Source organism: Rhipicephalus microplus, chromosome 7 (genome assembly GCF_043290135.1).
Source record: "Rhipicephalus microplus isolate Deutch F79 chromosome 7, USDA_Rmic, whole genome shotgun sequence".
In the NCBI taxonomy this organism is placed as follows: Eukaryota; Metazoa; Arthropoda; class Arachnida; order Ixodida; family Ixodidae; genus Rhipicephalus; species Rhipicephalus microplus.
Window position 1 is genome coordinate 28,104,396 of NC_134706.1, and position 12,724 is coordinate 28,117,119.

Here is a 12,724-nt window from a genome sequence, read left to right on the forward strand (position 1 = left end):
GTTTTTCTACTTTCCATAGATATATGTAAGCGAGCAATCTAATTATCCGAGAAGTATCACTCTCGTATTCTGCCTCTGTGACGCTGTGTCGGTATTGCTTCGACCGCAATAATATTAACTTACCATAAACATTCTCCAAAGATCACAACCTTAGTCAGCTTAAAGATCACAACGCTGTTTTTATCTAAGAATGTGATATTGTATAACAAATAAGAAAAATGTCTATGAACTTAAGGAGGAGGATGAAGAAAGGACAGGGAGGTTAGCCAGTTCACAATGAACTCAAAATATTTTAATCAAACAATAAGTGTTCTGAAAGAAAAAATAATAAAATTTATAAGTGACTGGTCCAGTTCGGCTGGTCACGGAAGGCTTACCCCAGCGCACGTCTTGCTTCCGTGTTCATTGACGCCGTTTGAACTAACGTGGCGCAAATGCACGCGAAGCCTCAGTCTTGCATAATTCGCAATAAGGAGTTTTGCTACGGCGTCACTGTGCTCGGAGCAAGTCTTTACGCAAGGGCGCACCATCTCGTTCAAATAATCGGTCACGGCCTTCAACGGGGACCTTAAGCGCAGCAAGCCCTCACTCCAACTTATGATGCCCCTGAAATGCTCTTCACACGACTTGAGTGTCAGCAAAACATCCTTGCTGGGATATGTGAGGTTGCCACCTTCACTCCTGTACTCCTTCAGAATAGTCAGAGTTGCGTGCTCGCTTTCAGTTGAGCCTAACAAGGCAGAATTACAATGCCCGCATCCCGCTACAACACTCAGCATACCTTTTAAAAGGAAGCCGCCGATGTAGAAAAGGATGTTGCATTCGTTTTCTTGAAGTTCTTCAATGAACAAAATTTCCGAGTCATCAATGACATCAGCTTCCACCTCCCCGTGCTCTTGTTTGCCTTTTGCAAGCATGTCGGCGAGGTACTTAGCATCGTCGACTTCGTAGCTTGACGTTCCGGGTGCATGAAGGAACTGACTCACGCACACAAGCTTCAGGGCACACTTTAAGTCATATGCGTTAGGAACAGGCTTCCTGATGCGCACCACCGAAAACAAATTTTCGAGGCAGTCTTGCAAGATTCTGCTCGTGAGGAAGAATTCGTATCCTTCACTGCGCAAGAGAATGTCTTGGAGACGAAGAACGACTTTTGTTGTTATTAGTAAACCTGCTTGCGAAGGCTTCCACTGTGCCTTGCTTCCCATCTTCATTCCTTGAAAAACTTCGAGGGCCGAGTTCAGTAGCTCAATTGATTCGTGGTACCTCCGCATGTCTCGAAGGCTGAGAGCAACTGATGGGTGGCGGGAAGACATTAGCGTGTACCAGTTGAATACTAATTCTAGAAACCAAGCTGTTGTCTCTGCCTCCGGCTCTATCGCGTCCTCTTTAATTAGGTACCGAATCGCTGCAGGAGCTTCCCTGAAGAAGCGGACAGCAACTCCCACTTTCATTTTTGTGAAATGGCCTCGCGAAATGTGTAACTCTGAGAGCCTCGGGGCGACTTTCAGCTCTCGTTCAGCATCATACTTAATTACACTGCGCACATGGTCCACGTTCACTTCTTTTGATGGCAGATTGTGCTGGCATACTGTTGCATCACTCAGAAAGAATACTTCCGATGAAAGCAACTGTGACTTGACATTCTTCAGCACGTGTGCAGCATCTGCTGTGAAAAACAATTCTTTGTCTTCCAGACAGGGGTGAGGCACTGAACATACAGTAATGGAATTCCTGTGGCTGGAGAATCCGAGCTCGCGCCACATAGCCCGATTAGAAGCCCCCATGTCGCAAGTGACGACACGGATTCTTAAAGAGATTTCCGCGCAGAGCTGCACTATCTTCATGACGTAGTCCTTGAGGATACTACCCTCTACATGACTTCCGGTGAAGTGGTAGGCAATCACTTGCTTCCATCTCGTATTCAGGCCTCCTACCATGAACACTAGTGCGTGATGTGCAGGTTCGTCTGGATTTTCTGGCATAGTTTGCCCCCCCAACACCACATCCTCAGCGCGATCGAGCTCGTACCCGCGAGCAATCTCCATTTCATCCAAGAACAAAGCACAGTCTTTTTCAATGTCTTGCATGTTCTCTGCTTTGATTTTGAGAACATCGATGACTTCCGTCAAAATTCCGGGAAGAAACTTGAGGCCCTGAAGGCGACGTGCAAGGGTTTTTCCGGATGGCAAGGGGTAGCCCAGATTTCTTAGTGTCTGGTAACCAGTTTTTCCACAGGAAAACTTAATCTGAAGCGCCTGCTTGATTGTTTCTGCAGACCAAGTGCTTCCCTTATTACTCTGGCGCCCAAGAGCCTGCAGCTGGTCATCATTGAGGAATTTCAAACGCTGTCCGAATAATTCCATTTTGGTTTCCAATTTTTTCACCTGTTTTTTTAGTGCTTGAATGGTTGAGGTGGCTTTCCGATGGACTTGATGTAGCTGAGTGTATTTTCTGCCCATATCGGAGAGCTGCTTATTTAACTGCTTGTTTTCACGTGCCCCGTCAGGTGCATCGGCCGAGATCACAACTTCTTCCCTTTCCATAATGTGCGGTACTGAATCAGGCGTCTGAGAATTGCAGCTTTGCGGTTGCTGTGCGCCAAGACTGTCTGTGCGTGAATTTAAATTCGCCTGTGCACTTGTGAGTGGCGTACAATTAATGGCCGTAGAGTTGTCACCGCGTGTTTCTTGGCATGCATCAGGCAACACAGCAGGTCCTGCCCTGTCCTTTGGCGCCTTCCTTTGTGGAGGCAAGCCTGCAGTGCAAAAAAGGACAGTCACAAGCTGCAAGTATTACAAGGTAGCCAGCTCTAATCACAGGCCTGTACTGGATTTTAGCAGTATTATAGGTTGCAGACATATGCCTTTTCTCAGGTCGCAGGCACGTACCCCGACTTTCTTAATATCCTCAAACGAGGAATTCCACGGATCATCCTAATTTTTGAAACTAAATCATTTTAGCCTTGTACTGTTGCCACCTGTTAGGTTCATACAGAATCTTTGACGCACAGTGAAACAGTAACTTACCCCTGAAAGGGAACACCGTTGGCACAGCGTTCGGCTTCAGTTTTATCCACTGGTCAGCTCGGTGCTGCTCGAAATGGCTTGCTTCAAAATGTGCCTGTAAGTCCGTTATGAACCATGAATTTTAGCTTAGCTTAGCCTAGACAGAATTACTAGAAAGACACAGTATACCACACAACTTTTATTGAATTTCGTGATTTGCAATAAACGAATGAAAAACACTATTCTGTAAATACGCAATTTAATAACAAGCAGCCTATTTTGTTTATACATATAGTGACTAAAAACTGGTACAAACTTCAAATACTGCGGCTGCGCCACACGTTTCCATAGCTGCACTTTTAGAGATCGCAAAAAAAGAGAGAAAAACTGCAACTTAGACGTGAAGCGTTTACAGCACCGACAAAGTGACCCACAGACACGTATACACATTTAAAAAAACAAGTTTCAAAGTTCTCGACGAGAAAAGAACACATGTCGGGATACTCACACTGCATACACACGAGGACTTCGTAGGCTGCCACTTGTCTCGCTTAATCTTCACCATCCATAGCAGCCTTCTTTTGGGCTCTGTCGGAAAATGGTAGAGTTTCCAACCATTTCTGGAGTTGTTCGTGCACATGGGCACGCAGCACCCAGTCATTTCCCTAAAAAAGTATATGACAGAGCGGCCACAGCTCCTTCTTTGCTCCCGTCGCTATGCGAAGTGAGATCTGCAATGGCGGCGGCCGTCAGGAAAAACCGGTCGCGGCGGCGAGCACCCCGTCAAACAATGTCCCCACCCTGCAAGGAGCGGCGGGCGAGGGAAACCATTCAGGCACCCTACGAGCGTCAAGCGTGTTGCGCCATCTGGTAGATCAAAATAGAAGCACGTGTTGTTGACAGCCAATGTGAGCCAATCCAAGTGTTATAGCCAGATTATGGCCATATTTTAAGCCACAGAGCTGGTCGGTGCTTGCCTTCGATGCCGCCATTTTGCAAAACGAAGTCTCGCGCTGTCGCGAACTTGTTCGAGAGGGGCGCGATCACCTCATATACGTACGCACGCACGCATCTCATGCGTGCGTACGTAGCGGCTGCGTACGTAATGCGATACGTGCGCGTTGCGGTCTGCGCATGCGCACTACACAGAACGTGGCGTCCTTACGTACGCAACGCCGCCACGCACGCAGCGTACGCAGTACTAAAACTCTCTAATGCTTGAACAAGACAATTCGCAAGCCCACACTGATTGAGATCATGCGCGCCGAAGGACGGGGAAACGGTTCTCCAAAGTCGGCCGTATATTGTGCTCACGACGAAAATCCACAGAACACGCGTCTGACGCACTCATCTTTCGACTAACATGCGTTCGTTTGCAAAACAGCACACCGACGCCTCCTAGAAAAAACTATGCCCGGAACGAGGCTCTCTCTTCAATTGAGAGCTTGCTGCCAGCACAAGATCTCGGAGGCCGTGCCTCCTATACCGCGTGTTGCGACCGTCTGCCGCGTGGGACCGCTCGCCTCCGTACCGCTCTGTCACGTGACGTCAAAGCTGCTCGGAGGCAACTGTGAGAACATTGCTGTGTTCGCAGGGGGGCGAGCGCCACAGGCATTCGCCTCCTTACCGGAGGGGGAGGGTAAAATCCGAGGGTAGGGAGGCGCGTTCGCGGCTTACGTTCTATAAGCATAATTTTTCTAGGAGGCGTTGAGCACACAAATCAGCGATAGCACAATTATTCCTAAAAAAGTCGCAGCATATCCACGGAGCGAATGATGATTGGTGGGGCGCAGCGTTCGTCAGTCTGTCTGTCCATTCGTTCTTGCGTCCGCCTATCTGTGTGATCCTTGGTGCATCCGTCCGTTTGTTCATTCGTCTGTCTGCCCGTCCATCTCTTTTTGCGGCCATCCCTCTGTCTGTCCGTCCGTCCGTGTTTCAGCCTGTTCGTCCGTCCATATGTCTAGTGAAAACTCTAAGCACAGCCATCTCACATCTTTTCATCATGTCATATACAAGTGCCCCCATCCAGCAGACATTGTAAGGACCGCCATTTCGGGTATGTGCCACTGGTGGTTACGTACTACGAGGGACGTACAAGCCACGCCGTAAGGAGCTTCGCCCCTAAAAGATTAGATTAGTGTTTTATTGTTAGATAGCCAAGCTGAAGTATACTAAAGAAACAAGTGTCAGCTGTAAAACGAGGAACAATCAGCGTTTATTTTTCTTTTGACACGCTTTTAATAATTGATAATTGTTGGGTTTTAACGTTCCAAAACCGCGATGTGATTACGAGAGACGCCGCATAGCGGAAGGCTCCGGAAAATTTCCGGCCCTCTGGTGTTTCTCGACGTATACACTGACACCGCACAGCACACGCGCCATTCCGCCTCCGAGAGAGTGTGCCCGGAATCGAACCCTCGACCTTCGCGCCAGCAGCCGATAACCGTATATCACTGATCAACCACGGCGGAGAGCTTTTTTTTTTCAAATTAATGTACCAGCATTGTTAATTTCATTGATCCTAAGATGTTAGTTGATACTAACACAACCAGGTTCGCGGCTAATAATAACTTTTTACTTCCTAAGGTTCGTACTAACTATGGTAAATCAACTTCTCTCTTCTGTACCATCACCATATGGAATAATTTGCCAACTTCGCTAAAATGCAAAGTTTCTTTATTTTCATTTAAAAACTCATTGAAAGAGTACCTGTTAAATAGTTGATCTATCATCTTGTTTGTGTTGTTTTATGCTGTATTATTTGTTTTTTGATTCCATGCCTTTTTGTTTTCATTCTGCTTTATATATTTTTGCTTCTACAATTCTAACAGCTGCTTGTGCTTTTATTATTTTTAATGATCGCCGAGGGTCCCTTTGCAGTCTTGTACTTTGGGACCCTCTCCTGTATATTTTACTCCCTGTAACATCCTTTTATGACATGATAATAAACTGATTGATTGATTGATTGTTCCGGCGGCATCGGGGCTCTCTGTGTGCTCTGTGCATACACTGGAGACGCCGGCTCCGGAAAGATGTCGCTCGTTGACACGAACAGCAGAAACACAAACAAGGAGGAGCAGGAAGAAAAACAGGGGAGAAGGCATGCAGAGAGGTTGACCAGGCACTTGCCTGGTTGGCTACCCTACTATTAATAAACATCTCAGTGCAAAAACAAAAAAAAATCAGACAACGATCACAAGAGGCGAGGACGAGCGCTCGTCTCTTGTGTTTGTTGTCTGAAGTTTATTTGCGCTGAGAAGTTTTTAATAACGGATTACCAACTACAGCCCGATGCCACACTTTACTGGCTACCCTACTACGCTGGGGGAATGGGAAAAGGGAATACAAAGAGAAAGAGAGAAGGTGAAAAAAGAGAAGCAAATGGTCACCAAATGTGCTCAAACGTGTGTGCCGGTGACACTATGGAAAAGTCAAAGACTGAGAGAGGAAAATTAAGACAACCACCCGTTTGTACGCTGCACGAAGCCTCAGGGAAATCAGTACAAATTTTTAAAATAGAAAAGCTTCAGAATTGTCGAAAATTTCGTCCTGGTTATGGCTTTACACCAGGGAGAGACGCCTTTCCTGACGTGGTCGCTCTACAAACTGAGCTGACCAGGAAGGTAGCGATTGGCAGCTCGATAGTGAATTCATCGACAACTCGAAGCATGCAGATAGATGGATGCAGATAATCTTCAGAGAGCACAGAAGGGCGAAGAAAAAAAAAACGCAGACGAAAGGCGAGATGCAATATACGAGGTTGACTCATCTCTGCGCGCTCACGATGCTCTCAAAACAAGCCCGGACCATGGTCAGAGCAGCTGTCGTAGAGGGGGGGGGGGGTGCTCCTTCTGCTACGTGGTGCCCTAATTTCCTGGAAGTGGTTGACCTTTCGTTCCTCTTGGGGGGGCAAATAAAACAAACATTTCTCTGGAACTCCGGCACCGATAACGGAACGGCCCGATTCTTCGCCAAGCTTGGCGCCGCATCTCTTCATTTTTTTATGCTTTTGTTTTTCTCAGCCTGTTTGCACGAGGTATCAGCGTAACATTGGTTGCTTGCTCGATGTATGCGCATATAAGCACAAGTCTTCTTCGAGTGTCACTTACTCTTTTTTTTTCATTTTTCGTAGAAGCGCTCTAATGATAATACTAATTGTCGCGGTCTAATGTCCTAAAACCACCACATGATTACGAAAGACACCGTAGTGGAGGGCTCCGGAAATTTCGACCACCTGGGGTTCTTTAACGTGCACCCAAATCTGAGCACACGGGCCTACAGCATTCCCGCGTCCGTCGAAAATGCAGGCGCCGCAGCCGAGATTCGAACCCGCGACCTGCGGGTCAGCAGCCGAGTACCTCAGCCACTGGACCACCGCGGCAGGGCAATGAAGGAAAGAGTGAATGAAATGCGCTGGAAAGTAATGAACGAAGAAAAGGAGGAAGGATTTCAGTATTTAAGCGACAAGATCACCTTAGATATTTTATTGAACTTTCACGTTTTTGTGTGAACACTTAATTTTTGGCGTGATTAGTTGTGTGTTTTTTTTTTACAAACTCAGTGTGGTGCGGACACAGTTCTATGCAGTCTGGACCCATTTCTGTGTGGTGTGGACACTCAGCGTTGAAAAACGTGAACTCATTGTGTAAGTGTTGTGCTATGTACATATGTATAGCCCTGTGTTTGCTACAAAATGTGCGATGTTGACTTTTGTGCAAGAGAAGAGGAGTAACCGGCGCCACGCATTGGCACCAGCCTCTCCTTACATGCATTTAATTAAAAAAAGCATGAACGCTTTAATGAATTGGTAGAGGATGTAATATATTATTCTTCCGTTTCGTCTACTTTTTCACGAGCTCTTGTAAAGTTTTTTTTTTCGGAATGCCCTGACACGAAGTAGCTGACCAACCAGTTCGCTTTGTTGTTGTTGTTGTTGTTGTGGTTGTTGTTGTTGTTGTCATCATCATCGTCGTCGTCGTTGTTGTTGTGGTTGTTGTTGTTGTGGTTGTTGTTGTCGTCGTCGTCGTTGTTGTTGTTGTTGTTGTTGTTGTTGTCGTCGTTGTTGTTGTTGTTGTCATCATCATCGTCGTCGTCGTTGTTGTTGTTGTCGTTGTTGTCGTCGTCGTCGTTGTTGTTGTTGTTGTTGTTGTTGTTGTTGTTGTTGTTGTTGTTGTTGTTGTTGTTGTTGTTGTTGTTGTTGTTGTTGTTGTTGTTGTACTGGGCAGCCCTAGAGGACAACGAGGGTGCATTCTCGTTTTTTTTTCTCTTTCATTCTGTTCTTTAGTGTCTCCCGGAAGCAGGCCTCGTATCCATATCTCTTCCCGGAATCGGCAAGCCAGCCTCAAAGAAACAAAAGATCGTTGGTCGCATATCTTATCAGGGCTGCCGTGTGTCCCGCAAACGAAGCTTGCCTTCGGACAACGCAATGTTACCTTGACTGGAGAGCGCTGTAACGTACAGGCTTACGACGTAACGCTGTGGCAATGTTTACGCCACCTCGGAGCTTTTTTTCCGAGCTATATTACAACACGCCATAAACTCGCGTAACTCGAAACACGCCGTGACCACTTGAGCAACACAGGAGTCCCCGCAGCCATCCATGGCTGTCGGCTTATCTTTGTGAAAGTGGTGGCTGACTGATGGATGAACCCTCGTGTCGTGTGACATGAACGCATCCAGTGCTAATCACAATCACCGGGAAGGTGACTCTGTTTGGCATTAGAGCAGTTGTGATCTAGAAAAAAAAATCGATCGAGCTCCTCGCTCTCTCCTCTTCGTACATAGTTACGAAAAGGGCATTGTTTTGATGCGAGACAGTTATACAAAAAAACTGTAAAGTAGTCGACACTTCCGTCAATGTGTGAACTTCCTCAAGGATGGACACCGACATAGGTACTCTTCACAAACACGCAACACACAAACACGCGCATTTGTTTGTGTGTGTGCGGCTGCGTGTGTGTGGCTGTGTGTGTGTGTGGCTGTGTGTGTGTGTGTGGCTGTGTGGGTGGGTGTGGCTGTGTGTGAGGGGGCGCAAATGGTGTTGTACCTTTGTACTTTCAGATAGCGATGACTTTCTTTTATAGTTTTTCTTTCACTTGTTTGTATGACTTATTGATTGATTGATTGATTGATTGATTGATTGATTGATTGATTGATTGATTGATTGATTGATTCTCCTGGCTGCCTTTTCCGCGACGCCCGCGTCGTCGATTCTGTCGCGCGAAGGCTTGACGAGAGGCGGCACGTCGCGCGACGAAGAAGCCCTTGTCGAGCCAAGGTCGACTTCGGCGAAAACTTTCTTCCCCCTCCGCGTTCTTCTTCAGTTTGGGTGATGGAGCGCGCGGCCGCCGGTTGCGCGTTCCGCGTCGTGGTGCCAAGGGGCGCCGCGTCCTCTGGCGCCGCCGCTTGGCAGAGAGAGAGAGAGAGATTGGAGAAGCAGGCAGCGCTGCGCCGTTCCCGGAACGCGTAAAAAATCACCAAGGCATAAAAAGAAGAAAGAAAGCAAGGAAGAAAGAAATAAAGGAAGAAAGAAAGAAAGGAAGAATGAAAGAAAGAAAGAAAGGAAGAAAGGAGGGAAGAAAGGAAGGAAGAAAAATAGATAGATAGAAAGATATATAGAAAGAAAGAAAGGAAGGAAGGAAAGAAAGAAGGAAGGAAGAAATAAGGAAAGAAAGAAAGAAAGAGAAAGGAAGAAAGAAGGAAAGAAAGAAATATAGATAGATAGATAGATAGATAGATAGATAGATAGATAGATAGATAGATAGATAGATAGATAGATAGATAGATAGATAAAAAGGAAGTAAGAAATAAAGAAAGAAAAAAGAAAGAGAAAGGAAGAAGGAAATAAAGAAAGATAGATAGGAAGGAAGGAAGAAATAAGGAAAAAAAGAAAGAGAAAAGAACAAAGAAGGAAACAAAGATAGATAGATAGATAGATAGATAGATAGATAGATAGATAGATAGATAGATAGATAGATAGATAGGAAGGAAGGAAGGAAGAAATAAAGAAAGAAAAAAGAAAAACAAAGGAACAAAGAAAGAAAGAAAGATAGATAGATAGAAAGAAAGGAAGGAACAAAAAGATAGAAAGAAAGGACGGAAGGAAGAAAGAAAAAATAGAGAAAGGAAGAAAGAAGAAAAGAAAGATAGATGATAGAAAGGAAGACAGAAAGAAAGAAAGAAAGAAAGAGAGAAAGAAAGAAAGAAAGAAAGAAGAGAAAAAAAGAGAGAAAACGATCACGTCACGCAATACCAAATTACATCTATATCAAGCTAGCGAAACGACCATGAGCGTACCATGTACGAGGCATGCAAGTCATGTTTTACACGACACCATTATTACGATTCTCTTATCGCCACTTCTCGTATATGTTCGTCCCGAAGACACGGCCCGGCGTACCTAATTTGGTGTATATACAAAGCTCGCGAAATGACCACCAGCGCACCGTGAGCGTGGCATGTAGGTCGCGTTGTTCACGACTTGCACGTCGTGATGTTCATATTGCCACCGGTTATTTGTGTCGCTCATGCAAAAATGACTCATCATACCAAATTTTGAATATATCAACCTACGGAAACGGCCGCTGGTGCACCACGGCTATGGTGTGTATTTTTTTTATATATTTGGCGGAACGTGGGAAGGTAGGCTACGTCATAGTGCTGGCTATCTCGACGTCATAACGGTAATATACATTATAAACACACGAAAAAGCTAGATTAAGATTAAAATAAGAAGAAAATCTAATCAATGAAACCATGCCATTCACAACAAGTGAGTGACGTTTTTTTTTTTTTTTCGTGATATGAATACTGGAATACTCATTCAAGTTCGTCATGGAGTCATGTTGCGCCCTACCAATTTTGGTACAAATCACATTAACGATACGACCTGGAGAGCACAACGTTGTTGGCGGCTAAATAGGTATACATGGACAGCTACGCGCGCCGAGATTCGCTAACGAATGTTTTTTTCGTTTGTGTTTCGAACAATTGAGCGACGATTTAGAGTATGATGTACTCTACCAGGGCAGAGCAGTAACCTGTGCCAGAGTCTTAAAAAAAAATGGCGTGTTTAGAAAAAGCTTTTCACGATAGTAAAGTACCTGGTACTTTACTATGGGAGAGCATAAGGCTGTCCCGAAGGCCTCACCCTTAATTGGGCCGTAGTCCACACAATAAAGTTTTGTGATTATAGAAAGTTTACAGCGACAGTACTTAGTACTGTACTATGGGGGAACTGCTGAAAGTCGTCCCGTGGGCCTCACACTCGTAAGCACGGTAATGTCGTATTTTCCATCCACGAATGCCAGTTACCACGGTGAGATAGTGAGGTGAGTACTATATGCAGTCCTCTCAAGTTGAGAAAATGCCATAGACGTACGTGCAGTCCAGTTTCTTTCAAGAAGCCGATAACCATTCTTACGACTAGAGTTGCAACAAGGAGAAGTTTATTGACTTCCAACCAAGGATAAAGTACATGACAAAAACATCGACCTTCACGACTACAAAGGGTGCATGTACAATCAGGAAAGCACCACTACCGAGGTACAATGTATGTGGGGGAACGTACCCCTCTATTTACTGTACAGCGCGTGGTGCTCCAGCAGGCTTAATCATGCACGGTGGTAGGTCTTCTCAACACGCGTGGGGAACAAGTAGCGACTTAGCGCTGTACACTGTTGCTGTCATGCCAAAGATTCAGTAATGCCTCGCAAGTCGATGAACTATTGCGAGATGGTTCCGTAGAAAGAAATCGGTGTTTATCGTCCAACATTTCCACCGTTCGTATGTATACGACTCTCTCTTCATTAACGCGCTCTCCAGTATTAACGCAAACACGGGTCTTCGCGTCAAAGGCGGATGCACTGTCTTTATGTTCTCGTCTGTTCTCGGCTACACGGGAAGGTTCTTTCTGCGAGCGCCATCGTCACAATGGTGGGGCGTTTTTGTTTACGGCTTTCTCTTTCCGCATTCGTTGCCCCCCGCTCTCCACGGCGCTTTCCTTTCGCCAGAGGGCGGATCAGGTCACCGGCGATGGCGGATCGCATTCCGCGGCGTGTCGTCGCATGTCCCGAGAAACACTTCGCGCACTTGGCGAAGCTGGTTTCCCGGAACATCGCCGTTGAGAAAGCAAAGCAGGCCGCCGCCGCAGTGCTTTCTCGGAAAGCGTCTTCGGCGCGCTGCATTCGTCGTCGCCGCGGCCAACCTCATCTCTCTATCCGCCTCTTTCCCCAAACAAAAAACCTCCTCTCTCTACGCTATAGCCTCGCCTCCTCTCTCAACTCCTTACGTTGTAACAATAACAGACCCTTTGTTATTCAAGACTGCAATTTCTCAGCAATGCTTGTAACTATACGCAGTTTCCATTATCTATCTTTGTCTTGTATGTGCTTGAATTCTTACTTATACATTTTTAGTTGACTTATGTTGCCTTCTTGATTTGCGCATCTGACACTTGTTTCTTTATTTTGTCTTTTTTTTCTTGTGTGTTATAAATGTTGTACCCACCCCCTCTGTAATGCCCTACGGGCCCTGAGGGTATTCTAATAAATAAATAAATAAACCAATAAACCTCGCAACCTTCATACATATCGTCACGTCTTGATCGTCAGTATAAAGTTTTTATTCCTTTCTGCCGTACTAACGTTTTTTTCAGACTCCTTTCTGCCAAAGACCAGTGCCGAGTGGAACCACCTTCCCCCCTCAATCGCCTCCAT

General features: G+C 45.8%; 1 protein-coding gene across 1 annotated transcript; it reads right to left on the bottom strand.

Annotated features, from left to right (window-relative positions):
- Positions 1-270: 270 nt before the first annotated feature.
- LOC142767370 (uncharacterized) lies at positions 271-3,810 on the bottom strand. The gene is made up of 3 exons (XM_075868890.1): positions 3,517-3,810; positions 3,030-3,123; positions 271-2,758 (listed from the first exon to the last, which is right to left on the bottom strand). The coding sequence occupies exons 1-3, from the start codon at positions 3,667-3,669 to the stop codon at positions 363-365; spliced, it is 2,643 nt and encodes an 880-aa protein (XP_075725005.1). The 5' UTR covers positions 3,670-3,810; the 3' UTR covers positions 271-362.
- Between the last annotated feature and the right edge of the window lie 8,914 nt (positions 3,811-12,724).